Below are 21,033 nucleotides of genomic sequence, written 5' to 3' on the forward strand. Positions count from 1 at the left end.
GACCGATACATATGTGCTTTCATTTTCACCTTGCACACGGGCTCTAATTCTTTCAGTGAGCTTGTCCTGATCATCTCCAGATAAAAGAAACAGAAAATAATCACTTTTTAAACTCAGTCCATGTTGTGAATTCCAGGCGAGCAACATCCCACCACTCGTGGAGTCCTCAATTTTTCCAAAAGTGGGAAATTACAATTTCAATGAGCTACTCCTGCAAAATGCAGCTCTCAGTTCATTTTGAATGACAGTTTGTAGTTGTGGGAGGAGTCCATTCTCTGAACAATCAGGCAACATAGTGGACTGAAGATTTTGCCTTTGTCTCTGCACAGGGTCACTGGGTTGTGGTGTGTGCGGCGAAGGTGTTTGCACTGAGGCATGGACCTGTGAAGTGGCCTGTAGAGAGTGTGCGGAGCTGCGCTGGTTTGCTTCTGCCAGAGCATGAATGCTTACTGCACTATGTTGCACTTCCTCTTCCTCCACACGTTGTATTGTTGTTACAACCCACTTTGTGCCTAGTGGAGATGGCTTGTAACAAGGGACAAGCAGGAGGTGCGTTTTTCACAGGTAACATGGATTCTTGCTGTTCCAGAACAGGACTTCCAGCAGCTGCAAGGCACAAAAAGAAGGCGACTAAGGTATCCTTACTTCAGTCAGACAATGCACACGTTAAAGGTTAAAGGTTAACATCAGTTCCACTGATTGTCACATCCTGAAGGATGCAAAATTCATCCTCCACTTTTAACTATTCCCCTGAGGGAGCGGTGAGCAGCAGCGGTGTAGCAGCACATACATGTTACATGTTTGGTGTCCAGGTTCCAATCTTGTCACTGCCCACTTAGTTAACATCAAGATATTTGGGAGTGATAAGAAAGAGCCTGTGTGGTTGCTTGAATTATTAAATTAAAACCATACAACAATTAGATCACTTGGCATGTTTAAGGTTTACGTTGATTTTGTTGAATTGACTTTTAAATTGCCTACAAAATGAAATAAATTTAGATATCATTGGCTTGTCAAGGAAGTTTAGGTTGTTTTCCGTACAAAAACTGAATTGGAGTCATTTAACTGTAAGTGTCACACAATCATGTTTCTTCACAGAAAAAAATCAAACCACTTTGATATAAAAATGTATGAAATAATGTTTCGGAGTAAAACTGGACCATGACCGTTGTCAGATTTGTCGAGTGTTCTATTCATTTTGGCCATTTCTGTATATCATATTGAGCAGCTAGTGAATATTAATGTTGTTTTTCTCCTAAAACAGCAGAACAGATGAGGAAACTTCAGGCATTGAAGTTGTAACAGAGAAAATAGAAGAGCTTGTGCTGGCTTCACAGAGCTCAACTGAAGTCACTGCATCAATCTGAGAGCTCACCAATCTAGATGTCAGTAGAGTCATCCTGAGTTCTTCCCAGCTACAGACCATCAAACATAGGTTTTGCTGTGTTGTTTGTATGAGTAAGTATACAAAAGGCAGTAATTATTCACCATTCACCAATTGACTACAACCAATCATATGCACTTATGCAAACCTTTTTGTTACGGTTCTGAGTTATGACAAAATAAAATAATTTAATGTAAAGAACAAAACAGTGTCACTTTGTTAATCTAAGATTTTCCTCATCTTGTTTTTCTAGAGTTTATTGAGGAACCGGTCTTTGCCCAGTGTTGCCGAAGCATCGTTGGCTGCAAGTCTTTTGTGAAGCAGTGGCTGTGGACCTCTGTGCATTGTCCAAAATGTAGAGGAGACACTGTTGGGAACAACATTATTGAGATTTATGGCCTCTCAGAGGTACTTTCTGTTTTGAAATCCCTTTTTCCAGAAGAATAAATTTTGTACCTTTTCATTTATTTCACAGACAAAATTTATTTAATTGTTCTGTTCAAACACAAAACCAAAACACCTGAGTTCAAACTGGAAGGAAGTTTGTGCTCTGTTCTAATGAATACGTTGCTGTTCATGCTGCTGTAACCAGCATGAAAAATAGGGTCACTAACTCTGTTTTTGTTATTTAAAAAGTATTTGTATTGTCCAGTAGATGGCAGTGTTCCAGGTTTCTCGTCAGTAATCCCCCGTGATCTAGCCAGGTATCACGTGAAGTCAGCACCTGCAGTAGACACCATTTCCTCTGACACATGAGGCAGACAGCAGAGCAGACCAAACACAAGGAAAGAATGCAGAGATAAACAGCAGACTACCGAAGGAGACATCCGAAAGCAGTTATGGTTGTCATAGACGAGTTCGGGTTTTGTCCGATACCGGGAGTGGTAAAGGGAAAAACCCGTATGAGAGCGAGGTAGCCTGAGACTCCGGTTGGTTTTCAATTCATCAGCCTGTCCCTGTCCAAGCGCTAAGGGAGAGAGAGAGCTGACAGAGTTGGTGAGCCCAACCCAGCGACCCTGAGAGAGCGAGTGATCAGGAGACGCAGTGTGGCCAGCTGCAGACCCTACCGTCACATGACTTCAGATCATCTGAATTTCGTTCTGGAAACAGATAAGATACAAACTTCTACACTATTGAGTAGCACTTCTAGCAACAGAGTGTGAACATAGACGACAATGACTGACTAGACTTTGACATACTGATTACACACATACACACACACATTGGACTCTCTTTTTTATTTTATTTTATTTTTTGAGCTGAATTGAACTAAAACTGAACAGGAGAGCTCAGTTTTTCAGATTCTTATTTGTTTTTTCTCTTCCTTTTTCCTCCTTTCTCTTTCTCTTATGTTTTTGCCGCCTTATTTTGATTATTAGCAGGAAATTTTTTTAATTGTTATGTTAATTGATGTTTTGCAGACATTAAAGTGTCATCTGTTCAACTGCCAACACTTGCTCCTTATTGAAGCTTCATTTGTGCAACTCCTATCGAACCTAGAGCGATTGTTAGCTCTCCTCAGCTTAAACAGCTAGGCTTAAAGGTGCTACAGCTGCATGAACTGATGAGACTGCGTTCATGCAGCGGCAATGGATGTAACTAAGTTGCATTAGCTTGGTTTGCAACGTTACAGGAAACGCACCTCAGCGAATAACTACCACCGACACCACAAATATTGTATGTGAACAAAATACTAGTTTGTCCTGAAATAGCTGTTGGCTAAACTTAACTGAAGATATGAAAATCTTAGTGGTCTCAGTCTTATTAACTTGTGCAGATAGGCTGCCTTAGCACATTATGTTTGTTTTTTTCTAATAGAAAGCTGCACTCTCAACATGTTCAACCATCCAGAATTATTGCTACGTTATTAACGTTTGTAAGAAAGCAAACCGTGTGTAAATCCGTCAAGTTTTCAGCGAGATCAGAGTGTTAATGTTTGTTCAGATCACTCACGTTCCCTCACATTCACTACATCAGACCGTGACTGCCTGACTGTGGAACGATGGCGGCCAGTGCGGACGTTGGATTCTGCGCCGTGAGACATCTAGCCTTCTGTATATATCTATGATCGCACCTATCAATTTCAGTGAATGGGCCGCACCAACTGTTAATATTCCAAAAGTTGATCAGACAGTGAGAATTTGTGGAGATTATAAGGTGTCAATAAACCCGTGGCTTGTGGTAGATCAGTATCCCATACCGAAACCCCAAGACTTGTTCACAAAATTTACCAAGCTTGATTTGTCACAAGCTTATCAACAAGTAGAGCTAGATGAAGGTTCTAAACAGTATGTGACTATAAATACACACAAAGGGCTCTACCAAGTGAACAGGCTTCCTTATGGTGTAGCCAGTGCACCTGCTATATTTCAAAAATGAATGGATCAAGTTTTGCAGGGTATAGATGGTGTCATTTGTTATTTAGATGACATACTGATCACAGGACTGAACACTGAAACTCACATGAAACACCTGGAAGAGGTTTTAAAAAGACTAAAACGCCACAACCTCAGGGTTAACAAAGGAAAATACACTTTCTTTCAACATAGCGTGTCTTATTTAGGACATGTCATTGATGCAAAGGGGATTCATCCTATGCAAGAGAAATGTGAAGCCATTTCTAAAGCAGCCATTCCTAATACAGTTACAGAACTAAAATCATTCTTGTCACTGCCAAGTTATTATGGGAAGTTCATTCAAAACCTTTCTTTCACCAGTAGGTGTGGGTGCAGTGATTTCACACGAAATTTCTGATGGTAGTGAAAAACCAGTCGCTTTTGCTTCTCGTATGCTTACCAAAGCTGAGAAAAACTACTCTCAAATTGAAAAAGAAGCATTAGGCCTAGTTTTTGGAGTGATGAAGTTTCATGAGTATTTGTTTGGTCGTAAGTTTACATTGATAACTGATCACAAACCACTACTGAAGATCCAAGGTCCCAAAACAGGAGTACCACCATTAGCAGCAGCGAGGATGCAACGATGGGCCCTGATATTAGCTGCATATACTTTTGAGATACAGTATAAACCATCTGAACAACATGGAAATGCGGACGCATTATCCAGACGTCCAGCAGTCGATGACACTTTTCCCAGGTCAAATCCTGTATTCAGAGTGTCTTATTTAGACAGTCTGCCCTTAACCGCAAAAGATGTTGCTCAAGAAACTCAGACAGATCCAGTACTGGCAAAAGTCAAACAGCATATTTTGTCAGGTTGGCCAAAACATGTTCCTGATGAGACTTTACAACCATATGTAAGACGCAAATTTGAACTCACAATGGAAAATTACTGTGTACATTGGGGTTTTAGAGTGGTCATTCCGGAAAAACTGCAGAGCAGGTTACTGTCCGAGTTGCATGGAAGTCACTGGGGAATGGTAAAGATGAAGTCTCTGTCCAGAAGCTTATTTTGGTGGCCTCCCTTAGATGAAGACATTGAGAATGTGGTAAATTCTTGTGACATATGTAAACAACAGCACAGCATGCCAGCCACAGCACCTGTGCATACATGGAAATGGGCTTCATGTCCATGGGAGAGAATTCATCTCGATTTTGCAGAGGTCAATAAACAAATGTTTCTTGTAGTTATGGATGCTGGCCTGAAATATTCCACATGCAAACTACCACATCCAGCAAGACCATAGAAATTCTTAGAGGTCTTTTTGCAGCATATGGGTTACCAAAGGAAGGTAGTGACGGATAATGGACCTCAATTTATTTCAAGTGAATTTGGGATGTTCCTTAAAATGAATGCTGTAAAACACATTAAAACTCCAGCGTATCACCCAGCCTCAAATGCATTGGCTGAACGACTGGTCCAAAACTTCAAAAGGTCTTTAGCTAAGAACAAAGCTGTAGGTGGCATGACATTGCAATATTGTATTGCTAATTTCTTATTTAGCTATCGAAACATGCCACACTCAGCCACTAAAAAAACACCAGCAGAGTTGTGTTTGAAGAGGCAGGTCCGTACTAGACCTTCTCTAGTGAAGCCAGACCCGTCTCAGGCTTTTCCTACTGTGCGTTCAAATCAGTCAGCCGGGAAGAGAAAACTCAGGTTTTCCTCTGTAGGTCAGGCTTTGCTGGTAAAGAACTACAGGGGAGGAGAGAAGTGGTTGAATGGTGTAGTAACTGATGTTTTGGGTACTGTAACATACATGGTGTCTATAAATAGGGCATGTGTAAATCAGATGCTTGATGCAAAGAGTGAGAGAGGAGGAGGGACTGTGATTAACACTGATGGAGACTCTGATTACCATGCGGATTCGGGAGAGGATCGGAGAGACATTGAAAGTGTTACTGAAAATACTGGTGAAACACCAGAAGAAACACCTGAAGAAAAGCAAAGCTCAGAGAGGCTGGACAATGCTCTTGAGGAATCATCAAGTTCAGGTTGCAGGGAGCGCCCTAAGATTGTGTCAAATCACTATTGATTCCTTTTTTCGTTGACAAGCAGCATTGGTGTACTAAAAAATTACGTTGTCATTTTTTGGGGCTTGTTTGATGTTTGGTGCTCATTTAGGAATAAGAAAAGAAAAAATATGTACATTTAAAGCTCCAGGGGAGGAGTTGTGGTATTTGAATATAAAAAGCACAGCAGAGTGATGAGGTTCACATGATGAACAGTGTCCTGCTGTTCAGGGTGTTGTACCATGTATTGCCTCTAGAGGGTGTGATGTTTTTTGATCAGACGAGTTATGCTTCTCCCTGTGTCACAGAAGAAATACGAGCAGCTGGTTGTTAGTTCACGTGCCTGCTTACAAATAAACGGCTGTTGCCAGCTATCCTACCAAGTAGTCGTTTTTCACCGCCTTTCCCACACAGTCTGACGACACGACACAAACATCTACACTAAACACAATAAAACCTTCACCCCCACTAGAAAATGCTCAATCCTGCAGTCCTGTCTTTACTGTTGTATTGTATTTGGACTGTTTATGCACAATTTCGTTGTACATGTTTACGTGTTACAATGACAATAAAGACTCATACATACCAAAAATAATCAATCAATCAATCAATCAATCAATGGAATTTTATTTATATAGCACCTTCCAACAACCAAATGGTGCACAAGGTGCTTTCCAGAGTGAAACACATAAAATCAATTGCAATAAAAACAGTTAAAATACAGCAAAACAATAAGAATGTATGGAGTGTGAGAGTCGGTGTGTTGTCAGTAATGCCTGTAGGTGTGTGGATGGAGTGAATGGTATGAGTGCGTGTTGTCTGTGTGCAACAAACAAAAAGCATGACGGGAAGTGAAAAACAAAGCAGCTGCTGCGGTGGAAGCCAGGTGTGAGAGGGGCCAGTGCTGAGGGAGGCGGTCCTAAACAAGCTGTGCACCGGCCAGGTGCACCTGGTTAGTCATCAGCACCTGAAAGAGACACACAACCAGTACACAGCAACAACAGGGCAATAGCCAAGGCACCCATGGCCATAACAGGGCCACACTTCACAGCACACTGAACCTACTCACATAGATTTTTCGATCTACATACACATCAATCTGCTGAAACATGCAAACGGAAGCAGGTGGAGATTTAATTATGTTGGTCAAGAAAAAAGGTGCATTAAACATTTATTAAACAAATATATATTTATTAGTGGTGGGACTTGATTAAAAAAATAATCTAATTAATTATGGTCTTTGTAGTTTGTGAACCCTCTAACCTTTGACCTCTGGTCAGTTCACTCAGATTATTCTGTCACAACCTTTTAATTTTTTTCGAATATGAATCAAATTTTTTGTTTCATTAATGGCCTCAAAAAGTTTTGACTTCACTTCACTTCAGAAGCTGCACTATGAGTAAAGGAGTTGATTTTAGACAAGTATCTGTACAGCAGTAGAGAATGTGAATCATTTTACTTCATCTGATTGTCCACGCTACTTGGTTGTATTCAGCGCTCTTACTTGTTAGCTCTGTTAGCTCGTGCTAGCTGCTAGGTGTCATTCCGGTGCTACTGGAGGCTGGAATGACTGCACTGGAATGCAAACTGCTTGTGGCTCCGTTTGCACAGAGCAAATCTCTCCTCACACCGTGGGCCGCCCAGTAACAAGAGCTCAATGCTCTATATATGGTCCATACACTGTAGCATTGACAATAAAGCTAGCGTGAAGCTTCAACCTGGAGTTGCTTGGTCAGATCAGCTGATGAGAATGAAGCCTGTGGAAAGTCCTGCTGGGGGAACAACACCATGAAAGTGACTTTGCTTCCAGTCGGGCTCAGTCTCTGATTAGTGTCCAGTCATTGGAGTGTTTGAAGGCTCCACTCCCAACAGAGATCAGATGGTGAGAGGATCTCACCCACAAAGGTTTTTCATGACTTTTAGATGGGAAGTGAGATTGTGGTGTCCAGAGAGGAGGAGAGCAGTCAGTCATGGTTGACCTCCAGTGCTCACGCAGTGGTTCACTGGAAGGCCAAGAACAATCCAAGAGTCCATATGTGGCACTGCAAGGTCCACCAGTGGCTTCTGGGACGTCTCTGCCAGTAACCACAGCAGCTTGTAGGGAGAACCAGTCTGCCAGCCACCAGGCTCCACTGGGGTCAAAGGTCGTGACACACCCACACACTGTGCAACACTGTGGCTGTGTCTCAATTCAGGTGCTGTGTCTCAATTCGGGGTCTGCATCCTTGAAGTACGCATTTTGAAAGGAAGTTGCGTCATCGCACTGCGCGAAGGCTTGTCCCAATTCCCAACGGTGCTTAGGATGCTCAAAATGCGTACTCGGAAATACGCACTCGTTTTAGCCGATTCCAAGGATGCACCGCTACTATCCTTTGCGTACTTATGTATCCCATGATGCTTTGCGTGCTGCTGCAAAGCATCGTGGGATCCTGGGAAGTCAGCTGAAATTAGCGGCATGTACTGGTAAAGACACAACATATAAATTTAAGTATTGAAGTTTCACATAAAGTATCCAGTTTTTAACGTAGGATTTTACTTATTTGATCATCCAACGGCATCATTAGATGTCTAACCAATGCTTAGCTTGATACTATAAAAATGTCACTTCCGGGGTTGGCCAGCCGGAGGGAACGTCGGTGACGCAACACGGAAATATGCCGAAGGCCAGACCGTCCCGAGTGGTTACCGGGGAGGCGGGGTTTGGTCCGTCCTTCTAGGCTGGGAACTCTAAGAACGCTTCCTTCAGACGGAGGACACTCGGTCTGAAGGGTGCAGACCCTGAATTGAGACACAGCATATGTGTGCGTGCAGCTTGCTGTTTAGCTCCACTTATTGTAGTTCTGTCAGCCACCACTAGATGGAGCTCTCCTCTTCACTCTCCTCCTCATCCTCCCTCACCACCAGCTGCAAAGAGAAGAAGAGACAGCAGGAGTCAGGACTCACGTTCCTTGAACGCATCATCACAGAGACGTTGACTGTTGATGAAGATGATGGAGTGACTGGTGAGAAGAAGCAGACTCTCACATGTCAAGTATGGAACTTATGAAGGTCATGTGACCATGGAGTGTTGATCTGATACTGAGGCCTGATGAAGATGAACTGATCAATAATTGAGTGGTGAACTGAGAGAAGAAGCAGTTTGGCAGCAGATGTTGGATGAATGAGGAGCAGCTGGACGTCACCATCCTCCTCTCACACTGTGACTGGGAACACTGGACCTCTGCTGTGAGATCAACTGGCTTTGGTGCTGGAACCATCATCCAGTGGTTCCAAACCAGTACTGACCTCAAACTCTCCAGTTGATAGTCTCTGCTGTGGACAAGATCCATCAGTGGCTTCACTGATGATTCCTTCAGCTTGTTCTGACCCAGGTCCAGGTGTCTGAGGTGGGAGGGGTTGGACTTCAGAGCTGAGAGCAGCCAATCACAGCTGAGCTCTGACAACCTGCAGCTCCACAACCTGAATAGAGAATAAATGATGGAGAGTTTATAATGATGGAGAGTTTTTCCAGGGTGTCATCACTCTGAAAATCAAAGTGAAATGTCGACTTCAGAATCTGACACTACAGAAAATGTCACCTTGAAATGAAATCCTCAGTCCAAAACTAATGTGTGTTGAAATGATGTTTGGTCACATGACCACTGATGGCCCTTTTTTTATATATATACTTCAAACATGAACAGAATGAAGTTTTCATATTTCTGGATGTCATTTTGATATGAAACAACCTTCAGTTCAATGTTTATTCAAATGTGTGATGAACTGTGTTTGGTGCTGAAACCATCATCCACTGGTTCCAAACCAGTACTGACCTCAGAGTCTCCAGTTTACAGTCTGGGCTCTGCAGAAAACCACTCAGCTCCTTCACTCCTGAATCCTGCAGCTGGTGGTTGTCACCCAGGTCCAGGACTCTGAGGTGGAAGGGGTTGGACTTCAGAGCTGAGAGCAGCCAATCACAGCTGAGCTCTGACAAACTGCAGCCCCACAACCTAAATAAAAAAATTAATGATGGTGTGAGTGAAGTTTTAATCACTATATGAAAATAAAAAACATTAATGTCGATAACACTGTAATGTCCATTAAACCAATCAGAAGCACAACAATAATACTGAAATAATGAATCACCACAATAAAATATTTTATATCAACCTGTTTAGTCATGTGACCACTGATCAGCTGTTAACAATATTGGAATTCATTGATTAATTTTGCCTCAAAGGTTCAGTGTGTAAAATCAGTGCAGATTTATTGCTGAAAGATATATATAGAACCATCAATATAGCTTGAAGTCTTTGATTAGTAGAAAATAGAAGTCCTCTGCTTTTCCTGCCGTTAGAACGCTTCTTTCTAGAAACAGACAGAAGGTTTAAAGGTCGTGGCCATCTTGCACCACCATGTTTGTAAGCGGCTGGTTGGGAAGATCAGTTTGAGAGACAGTTTCATATTGAAGGTTGGAGGCTGGAATCCTCAAATAAAGCAAATGTGAGAACAAATGGTTATTAAGTGACTGAAATGCAGTGGAATCTTTCCTGCATCTTGCTCATCAATACTGAACTGACTGAGATGATAGAACCTGCATTGACCCTTGACCTTCTGCTGAGTCCAGCTGGATCTATCTACAGTATCTAAGTGCTCGTACAGGTGGCTAATGCTAGCGCTAGCTTGGCCACTGCTGGTGGCAACAATGGACTGTCTGCTGTAACTATGACTGCTTGTGATGCTAATAGATGGTTGTAATATTTGTTTTGATGCAACTTTATCATTATACAGAGAACTAGACACCTTTGCTGTGAACCACTTCCTTTATGATGCTGAAAGGCCACCGTAGTTCACTGGCAAGAAGGGGAGAAGGAGGGCCATCAAGTAAGCACTGCAATCTGAAATCTGACCACTAGATGGCAGGATTTAACACACTGTACCTTTAAACCCACTTTCACTCATTTCAAAAACAAAGCAGTGACTGCAAACTGAATTTCCAACAGCAGTGAAGTGAAAATCATGACAACAATAACAAGAGTGATAGAAGTTGTAGAGTGAAGAGGGTGAACTGACCTCAGAGTGTCCAGTTTACAGTCTGGACTCTGCAGAAAACCACTCAGCACCTTCAATGATGAATCCTGCAGCTGGTTGTCACTCAGGTCCAGGTGTCTGAGGTGGGAGGGGTTGGACTTCAGAGCTGAGAGCAGCCAATCACAGCTGAGCTCTGACAAACTGCAGCCCTCCAACCTGAATAAAGAATCAATATTTGATTTCCTCCATGGTGTAAATGTCATATTAAGAGTAATTTCTGATCCAGATGTGCAGCTGTTGGGATCACTGAGTCATTCCCTCAAACGAGTCATTGTGCCAGTGTGTTGTCAACACAATAACAACAGCAGTGTGTCAGTCAGCGTGCAGCCAATCAGCAGTGAAGATGGAAAATAATCAGTGAGTCATTTGTGTGCTTGCGGCTGTTTTCAGTCATCAGAGTCTCGTTACAAGTCAAACACATTCAAAGGACAAGATGAAGAAATACTGCTGCACTATTAATCTGCCTCATATATTTCTTCACAGGATCTTCTGCTCAGTCATGTGACCTTCATCACCAATCAACAACTTCCATTGAGCTCCAAAGTGACTGGAGACATTTTCCACACTTTCTTCCACAATCCAAAGTCTTTTCTGGCTGCAGATTGTTGACATGAAAATATCAACAACATCCACTTTGTCTAGATGAGTGTTTAATATCTGCTTCAAAGTCTTCACACTGAGCAGCATTACACACTAGTTGTCATCTGCTGACACACACTGTCCACCAGTAGAAAGCAGGAACTGACCTGAGAACTTCCAGTCTGCAGTTTGGACTCTGCAGTCCAGCACAGAGCAGCTTCACTCCAGGATCCTCCAGGATGTTGTCACTCAGGTCCAGCAGTGTGAGGTGAGAGGGGCTGGACTGCAGAGCTGAAGACACCACTGCACACTCAAGCTCTGAGAGTTCATCACCATATCTGCAATGAAGGAGAGCAGAGTGAGAAGTTGTGGTCGACAAGCTGATCAGCTGCTTCCATCACCATCATCATCATCATCATCATTATCATCATCATCATCATCATCACCATCGTCATCATCATCATCATCATCATCATCATCATCATCATCATCAATGATTGAATAGTTGATTTTGGTTGACAATGTAAATTCAATCAATCTTGCGCAATCAACTGACAACAATGAAAATGAACCTTCCAAAACAAATGTGCACATTATAAAGACTCACAACAACAAAAACACAACAAGTGTGTGAAGGAAAAAGCAGCAAGCCCAAGCTGATTCTTGCCTCTCCTATACAGTCCATAAGATTAGCTGGAATAATTAGTCAGACAAAATCAAAAAGGAAAAAAAGAGAAACGTAACCCAACAAAATATGCTTGACATTATTCTTCATCATTGACTCACAATTCAATCATTTATCCTCATCATCATGAAGTATTTTGCCCTTCAAGATTTTTTCAACTCAACAAAGAAGCACACATTTTCAAATGGTCACTGATCCCATTCCAAAATGGAACTCCCAAAAAAGAAAGACATCTATATTTAACAATGCTTCTCACCTTCCATCATTCAAAGACACTCAACCCTCTGAACATGGATTGATTTTCTCTCACTTTAAAAAACTTAGAATACTGAGCGCAAGATTTTCATTCTTTCCAGGAAATAGTATTTTTAATGTTTTCAAGTCCACTATATCTATGAATTGGAAGATCTTTGACTCTATCAATCATTTATTTGTGCTTTAGGGAACTTTATTGATTATTCTGACAACTCTTTTCTGTAGTTGAATTATTATTTGAACTATTTAACCAGGTTTGTCCCTTTTGAGACCCAAGATCTCTTTTACAAGAGAGACCTGGCCAAGAATGACAGCACATAGAGTTTCAACACACACACACACACAGGAGCAGATCCTCAAAGAAGGGCGCGCAGCGGTAAAATGCGACGAGATTGCGGCTGCAATCTGCACCACAGATGCGGGTATCCACAAAGGTTTTTGCAATAATGACATGCAGGCGCAAACACGCCCACAAATGCAGCACCTGAACCAGGTGCGAATGTTGCAGTCTGGCAACCTGAGAGCAGTTTTCGCCAGAGGTTGTTCGTGAGTGCATGTGTTTGGTTTGTGTTCATTGATGCACGGAAAAGAAAACAAAAAAATTCAGATCGTGAGCTGGCTGCCCCTCTGCTACGATAAACGCACTCCTGTGCGTGCCGGCATTACGATGCCTCCTCTTTCTACCAAGACTGCTGCCACAATGGAAAGAAAGTCAAGACGTGTTAGTAACCAACACCTGAGTACCATTTGTATTTTTCATAGCCGATCTAAAATATTGGCATATATACTGTAGTCTATAGTCTATATTTCAGGCTTTTCAGAGAGGAAAGTTTCACTCAGAAACCAGAAACACTTTGACAGACAGGAACTGCGCCTGGTTTTGGGTGGCGGTGTTTCCGTCTGTCAAACTGCGTGCGGACACGAGCGCAAACTTCCTTCTTCCTGGATCTGCCGCTGTTTGAATGAGGCATATTTGCATAGAAGGGGGGTGTTCTTTTGCGCGCAATGACTCATTTCTTTTTTTTTTTCTTTTTTTTTTCCCCTTGTCCGGTCTGGCCATAATGACAAGCAGAAGTGTCTCTGAATGTCTATGATGGCTGACAGATTTTATTCTCAGAGGTAGATCTTGAGAGTGTGAGCCACGTGGGTGGTTTCAGGAGCTACCTCTTCAGTGGTTTTATTATAATGTTCTTGGTGACATTCTGGCCATGACCGGACTGAGGGGGATAGATAGGGGGGTGAGTAGAGAGGGGAAATGAGTGTGTGTGTGGGGGGGGGGGGATGATGAGATGATGAGAGGGATAGAGAGAGAGGAGTAGGGGAGGCAACTGGCAACAATATACAATTGTGTTAGAAGAGAACAAAACAGATCGTAAATATGCATAGCTAATTGTCAGATAGTGCATATATACCCATACAAACATACATGCGAGTTCATACAGTGATGTTAATAATAATAGCGATGATAATAATAGCAACGTTAATAGTAATAATAATAATAATAGTGATAATAATAATAATAATAATAATAATGATAATAATAATGATGATAGTAATAATAACGATGATAATAATCTACTCATGGATAAATAAGACAATAAGCTATGCAATAGTGTACAACAGTGTACCCGCGCTTGTGTATATTTGTGTGTGTGTGTGCGTGTGTGCGGGTGTGTGTGTATACTTGTGTGTGTGTGCATGTTTGCATCTGTGTATACGTGTGTGTGTGTGTGTGTGTGTGTGTGTGTGTGTGTGTATGGATGTGGTGGTGTGTGTACCTGAATGTGGGGGTGGGTGTGTTTAAGTACGTCACTGGAAGTAGGCTGCCAATTAGTGCGGTCTCTGAGGCCGCAACCGCCCCACGCCAGCGACGAGCCGGGGGGGGGGCCCCGGACACGGCATACCCACCGCAAAGCCGGCCAGGAAGAGGCCCGGAGCAGCAGGCCCCCGGGCCAGAGGGCACCCGCCCCACGAGGAGCCAGGGCAGGATGACAGGGAGGCAGATACCCCAAGGAGAAGGGACACCACCCAGGGTGGACAGGCAGCAGAGCCCGGCCCCCGGACGGGGGCCCCCCAGGGCAAGCGAGACCAGACTCATCCCCATGACAGGACCCAGCCCCTTCACCTACCGGGAGGATCGGTACCCAAGGCAGGCCCGGGCACCCAGAGCCCCCCCCCCTACGGACCCAGTATGGCGCATCAACCGGCCCCCTCCACCCCCCACACCCCCCAGCCACCCCCACCGCCCCGGGACCCCCCGGCGCCAGGGGACAGCCCCCCCCCGGCCCCCAGGGCCACAGCCGCACCCCCGCCCCCAACGCCGGCAAAGCGGGCCCCCGAGCGAGAGTCCCCCCTGGTTCCCCCTGTGCCCTGTAAAAGAAGAAGTTAAATAATTAAAAAGATAAAATTGAATAATCAATCCGTGGACCCCCGCCCACCATTGTCAGACCCCCGTGTCTCAGGTCGTCGCCGCTCACCCGCCCCCACTCGCACCTCGGGGGCACCGGACTGCACAGGGCCCATCCAGGGTGGGAAAGATATCGGGTCCAGCCCCCACTAGCAGGCCGACCCCACTGTGTGTAGGAGTGTCAGTGTGTGTATATGTGCACTTGCTGGTGTGTTGGACTATGGTGCGTTTAAAATGGAAGGGTGGTAAGGCCCTGGGGCAACCACACTGCTGCTGAGCAGGGCGGCGGCCGCAGTGCACGAACCCCCCCCCAGGCCCTAAGTGTCTATAATGCTATAAAAATTGGAGAGGGTCTCGGATGGAGCGGTGGCCGGCCGATGGAGACCCTCATCCAAAGCCCTAGTGATAATGTCAGTGGGTCGTTGGCTGCGTGGGGGCCAGGTCCTCGCCAACGAGGGTGCAGTCGGTGCCCCATGCAAGGGCGAGGAGACCGCACCGGGGGGAGGCCCACCGGGGACCTGGTCGCCGCCCATATCGAGTCCCCCGCGGCGCCCGGCCAGAAGGCCGGGCAGCGACCACCCAAGACACAAATCCCCAAAACAGAAGGAAAAAAATAAATAAATTAATTAATTAATTAATTAATTAATTAATTAATTAATAAAAAAAAAAATAAAAATAAAAAAAATAAAAAAAATAAATAAATAAATAAAAAATAATAATAAAAATAATAAAAATAAAATAAATAAATAAATAAATACACCCATTATGTGACCAGGGGGGACTCCCGGTTAGGGCGCCCCCTCAGCGACATCGGGGCCGGGGACACCACAGGGATCCAGGAGCCAAAGGAGGCCCACCCCCCACCGCCCGAGGGCCCCGGGGCAGCGGCAGCGACCAGGAAGACGGAGGGCGAAGGTGGGGCTGAAGGCACCACCCGGGCACACAGGAGCGGTAGCCGCCGGCCGCGCAGCCCCACCCCAGGCATGTGACCCCACCGCATACGATCCAGCGCCAGTTCCCAGACACAGGGACGGACCAGCCCCCCCACCAACAGGGCCCAGAGCCAGGGACCGCCGCCCCCCACCCCGTGGCACCACCCCCCAACCACCAGGCCCAGCCCCCCGCGTGGAAGACATCCCCCGCCGGGGCACCCAACCCCCGACCCCCCACCAACCCGCAAAGCAGCCGAGCACCCCCCCCCCCCCCCCCCCCCAGACCGCACCTGGCCCGCTGCAGCACAACCACGGCCGTCCACATCAACCAGCAGCCTCAGCTATTGATTGTTTACTAGTTAGTTATAGGATGAAGCAGACACTCCTACCAAGGAGTTTGGTCTAACAGTAAGTTCCTATATTGTGCAATGTGCAGGTGTTGTTTTGTTTTCCAGTTTATGAGGAGTGTTTTCTTAGCGATAGATAAGGAGGTGATCAGCATGCGAGATTCTGCCTTATCTGAGGTGATATCACTAAGGTCTCCTAAGAGACAAAAAGAAGGAGTGGCTGTGATGGTGTAACCGACCTGTGCTGATAGATCATTGCATACTATGTGCCAGAATTTATTTACTGGTGGGCAATGCCATACAGCGTGTAGGTAATTATCTGGAACATTAACTGTGCAGTGTGAGCAGGTTTGAGTGGCGGTCATGCCCATCTGAAACATCCGCTGTCCAGTGTAGTGGATCCTGTGGAGTACTTTAAATTGTATTAATTGTAGATTAGGTTGTTTTATCAGTGAAAAGGTGTTCAGGCAAATTGTTCTCCAGAAATTAGAGTGGGGCTGGAGAGACAGGTCTCTTTCCCACTTAACAATGGGGATAGAAATAGTGCGATCTGTGTTTGTAAGGATTTTATATATCTTGGAAAGTAGTTTAGGAGGTGAGAAATTAAGGACCGACTGTACAGCCGGAGAGACCTCCATGTGTGTTTGTTCAAGTTTGAATCTTTTCTTAATTATGGACTTAATTTGCATGTATTCTAAGTAACAACTACTGTTAATTCCAAACTGTGTCACAAGCTCTTGAAATGGTCTAAAATTATTATTCTCTCTTATGTGTTTTACGTGAGTTATACCTTTATCTGCCCAATGTGTGAAGTTAAGTGCTTTTTTATTTTGTAGTAAATCAGGATTGTTCCAGATGGGCATACGACCGCACGGGAGAAGGGAAGAACCTGTGATTTTCAGAAATTCCATCCAAGCCGTCAGAGAGTGACTTATATTAACGCTTTTCATGCAGCTGTGGTGTTTTGGTGTGCTGATAAATGGCAAGTCTGCTAACTGAATATCACCACAATAGGCTTGTTCTATGACATGCCAGGATACATCATGTGGGCTAGGGTTGAACCACTTATGAATATACTTTATTCTGTTGGCAATATAGTAGTAATAAAAGTTTGGCAATTCTAGTCCCCCAGGATCTTTCGCTTTTTGAAGCGTCTTCAGACTGATACGGGGTGGTTTGTTTTTCCATAGAAATATTGTGACGTTTGAGTTCAGGGTTTTAAACCACTGAGCAGGGGGTTGATGTGGAATCATTGAGAAAAGGTAGTTTAATTTAGGTAAAACCATCATTTTTACTGTTGCAACTTTCTCTAAAAGAGATATGGGTAAGTTTCTCCATCGAATTAGATCATTTTCTATCGTAATGACTCATTTAAATACATTCAAATGAGTCTGGCGCAGCCCTGCCGCTACTTGCGCCTCGGCGTATATTCCGCCGATTTTCACGTTTGCGTCCCCTCTGTGGATCGGAATCACCGTTTTTGGCGCTATTTACACGGATTTTGTGGCGCAAAAGCCGCGCAAACGCTTTGTGGATCTGCCTCACAGTGTTTACGCACCTTTCTAAACGTATCACAGCCTTCCTGCAGTTCCTCACAGCTGGAATCAGTCTCAATCTTCCCTCCTCTGTTGTCTTGTACTTCCTGAGGTCCAACTCCTCCAGAACCTCCTCTGACATCTGCAGCATGTAGGCCAGAGCTGAACACTGGATGGCTGAGAGTCTCTTCTCTGATCTGTTCTCTGACTGCAGGAACTCTTGGACCTCCTGATGCACTGACTGATCCTTCACCTCCAGCAGACAGTGGAAGATGTTGATGCTTCTGTCAGGAGAAACATAATCAGTGTTCATCTTCTTCAGGTTGTTGATGACCTTCTGTAAGGTCCCTGGATGGTTGTCAGTGAGACCCTGCAGGCCTCCTAAGAGTCTCTGGTTGGATTCCAGACTTAGTCCATGGAGAAAGCGAACAAACAAGTCCAGATGACCTTTTGGACTCTGCAGGGATTTCTCCATCATCCTCTTCAGGAACTCATCCAGAGATTCTTGGGGAAGAACATCTTTTCTTGTCTTCTTGTTGGTGTGACAGTGGAAGCTGTAGACTGCAGCCAGAAACTCCTGGACGCTCAGATGAACGAAGCAGTAGACGATTTTGTGGAAGATCACACTCTCTCTTCTGAAGATCTCTGTACAAACTCCTGAGTACACAGAGGCGTCAGTCACACTGAGACCACACTTCTCCAGGTCTTCACTGTAGAACATGATGTGTCCACTCTCCAGATGTTCAGATGCCAGCTGGCCCAGCTTCAGAAGAAGGTCCCTGTCAGCCTGCGTCAGCTCCTGTGGACCTCCTCCAAACTTGTGCTGCTTCCTCTTGGTCTGGACCAGCAGGAAGTGTGAGTACATGTCAGTCAGGGTCTTGGGCAGCTCTCCTCTCTGCTCTGAGCTCAACATGCTCTCCAGAACTGTGGAAGTGATCCAGCAGAAGACCGGGATCTGACACATGATGTGGAGGCTCCTGGAGGCCTTGATGTGGGAGATGATCCTGCTGGACACATCTCCTCTATCTCTGAACCTCCTCCTGAAATACTCCTCCTTCTGGTCATCGGTGAAGCCTCGTACTTCTGTCAGCCTATCCACACATGATGGAGGGATCTGATTGGCTGCTGCAGGTCTGGTAGTTATCCACAGCAGAGCCGAGGGAAGCAGATCTCCTCTGATCAGGTTTGTTAGCATGACTCTGACTGACTTCTTCTGAGTGACGTCAGTCACCACCTGGTTCTTCTCAAAGTCCAGAGCCAGTGTGCTTTCATCCAGGCCGTCCAAGATGAAGAGAAGTTTGCAGACATGCAGCTGCTCTGCTGTGAGCTTCTCTAACGTTGGATGGAAAACATGGAGCAGCTCCAGAAGACTGTAGTGCTTCTCTTTGACCAAGTTGAGCTCCCTGAATGAGAGAGGAAGCACCAGATGAAGGTCCTGGTTCTCCAGGCCCTGGGCCCAGTCCAGAGTGAACTTCTGCACTGAGAAGGTTTTTCCAACCCCAGCGATGCCGTTGGTCAGCACCACTCTGACTCTGAGTCCCTGCTGCTCAGGTGAGGCTTCAAAGATCTGGCTGAACCTGATTGGACGGTCGTGGAGGCTCTCCTTGGTCTTCTTGGTCTCTAGCTGACTGACCTCATGGTGTCTGTTCACCTCCTCACTCAGTCCCTCAGTGATGTAGAGCTCAGTGTAGACGCTGTTGAGGAGGGTTTGACTTCCTGCTTCTTCACCTTCAGTCACACGTTCACATCTCCTCTCCAGACTGATCTTCTGCTGCTGAAGAAGCTCCTGCAGACCATCATCAGCCTCTGGAGCAGAGAAAAGGTTGGAGAAGAAAACATCAGTGTGACAGTGTGAGCATCATTTTCTCTCCACAACTTTTCAGCTGCTGTGGTGAAGCTGCTGTGTGACTGTTTGCTCTCAACGTCCCTCAGTGAATCTTCTCACTGGAGGTCCTGACATGATCTCAGAGGGAGAAGTGCAGGTGCAGGTGCAGGTGGACAGTCTTACTGTGATCAGTCTGGGTGTGACTGGCAGGTTGCAGTGCTGCTCCACACCCACCACTCTTCTTCCTCCTCCTGTGGATGGAGACACTTTGATCAACTCGTCACTTTTTAATCTTTCTTTATTGAAATTCTTCATTTTGTCTTTGACATGAACTTTATTTTAATCTTTGCCTCTAAATCAGCTCTAATTCCCATGATGCTCTGCTCCCAGTCTGCCCTGTAGAAATTATTTCATCAGCTATGGTCAGTTTTGAGGTCAACACTGGGTTGTGTTTCTTTCCAATTGATGGTTGCTGGATTTCAACACTCTTAAATGTGAAGGAGCTGCGCGCGCGCGCGCACACACACACACACACACACACACACACACACACACACACACACACAGTGTTCTTACTGTGTCTCAGGAGGTCCAGGTTCATTACTGAAGTTGTAAGGTTCATCTTTGGACCAGTGACTCTTCAGAGACTCCCAGCTGGACCCTGTAGACTCTGCTCTCTTTCTCTTGTATTGAACTCTGCAACACAAACATTGATGTCTGTGTTTAAAACATGATTCTTTCATCAATGATCTGCTGAGAGTCATTAATAAATCTCCACACACTGCTGTTTCCAGTCAGGATGAAGAAAGAGGGTTGTTCCTCTCACATCAGCTTACAGTGTTTACAGACCACCAACAGTTTGAACAGTGTGTCAAACAGCAGTTCCAGTTACTGAGTCACGCTTAGTGTTCTTACTGCGTCTCAGGAGGTCCAGGTTCATTACTGAAGTATGGAGGTTGATCTTTGGAGTGGTCACTCTTCAGAGACTCACAGCTGAACCCTGGAGACGCTGCTGCTCCATCTTCCTCTTCCTCCACTCGAGCACTCATCCTCTGAGCTGGAGGTCAAACAGGAAGTGAGGCAGTGAGCTCAGAACACACTGACTTCCACTTAGGAGCGAGAGGACAGGAAGAAATCAACCAGACTGAAGTCACATTGTTGACTAGCGTCACATTGAATGAGTTATTCAGTCAGCCAGGACTCACCTGCTGCTGCTGCTACTGCTGCTGTGGCTCCTCTGTCTGTTTCTGCTCCTGCTGCCTCAAAATGGAGTCGGACTGAAAACTCTTTTGCTTTCAGTGTCTTTTCCTGCTGCAGCTGCTGCTCCTCCCACCACTGCTGCTGCTCTGCCCACTGGAAGTCACATAGTGCGTCAGAGTGGCTGTGGGCATGGCCAAGAGTGTTTATGTGACTCCATAGTCTCTTCTCATTTTATTCCAGAAGCAGCAGTATTTTGTTCCAACACTGACAAATGTGTTTATAATAATAATATACAGAAGTGTTTCACTCTAAAGCTACAAGAAGGAACCAACTCATTGTTAATAAAAAACTGAATCTGTTGATGGAATCATTTGAGTGGGTCAAAAGTCGAACTTGGAAGAAAAA

General features: G+C 44.9%; 1 protein-coding gene across 10 annotated transcripts in view; it reads right to left on the bottom strand.

The window, feature by feature from the left end:
- LOC142881249 (NLR family CARD domain-containing protein 3-like) overlaps positions 1-20,521 on the bottom strand; it is a 44,244-nt gene extending 23,723 nt beyond the window's left edge. Inside the window, exons 1-11 of one of the 10 annotated variants that reach the window (XM_076015403.1) lie at positions 20,344-20,502; positions 20,005-20,124; positions 19,612-19,679; positions 17,627-19,409; positions 11,610-11,780; positions 10,846-11,019; positions 9,606-9,782; positions 9,079-9,252; positions 8,058-8,697; positions 7,691-7,905; positions 6,393-7,562 (exon numbers count right to left, since the gene is read on the bottom strand). In XM_076015403.1, the coding sequence (XP_075871518.1) occupies positions 8,688-8,697; positions 9,079-9,252; positions 9,606-9,782; positions 10,846-11,019; positions 11,610-11,780; positions 17,627-19,409; positions 19,612-19,679; positions 20,005-20,124; positions 20,344-20,477 (2,811 nt within the window). In that variant the 5' untranslated portion in view covers positions 20,478-20,502 and the 3' untranslated portion in view covers positions 6,393-7,562; positions 7,691-7,905; positions 8,058-8,687. Of the gene's footprint in view, positions 1-6,392; positions 7,906-8,057; positions 8,698-9,078; positions 9,253-9,605; positions 9,783-10,845; positions 11,020-11,229; positions 11,455-11,588; positions 11,781-17,626; positions 19,410-19,611; positions 19,680-20,004; positions 20,125-20,343 lie in introns of those variants that run through there. The other 9 variants (XM_076015401.1, XM_076015405.1, XM_076015406.1 and 6 more) reach the window with 9 other exon arrangements.
- Between the last annotated feature and the right edge of the window lie 512 nt (positions 20,522-21,033).

Source organism: Nelusetta ayraudi, unplaced genomic scaffold, assembly GCF_046127955.1.
Source record: "Nelusetta ayraudi isolate G7.1 ecotype Tasmania unplaced genomic scaffold, CSIRO-AGI_Nayr_v1 ptg000189l, whole genome shotgun sequence".
Classification (NCBI taxonomy): domain Eukaryota; kingdom Metazoa; phylum Chordata; class Actinopteri; order Tetraodontiformes; family Monacanthidae; genus Nelusetta; species Nelusetta ayraudi.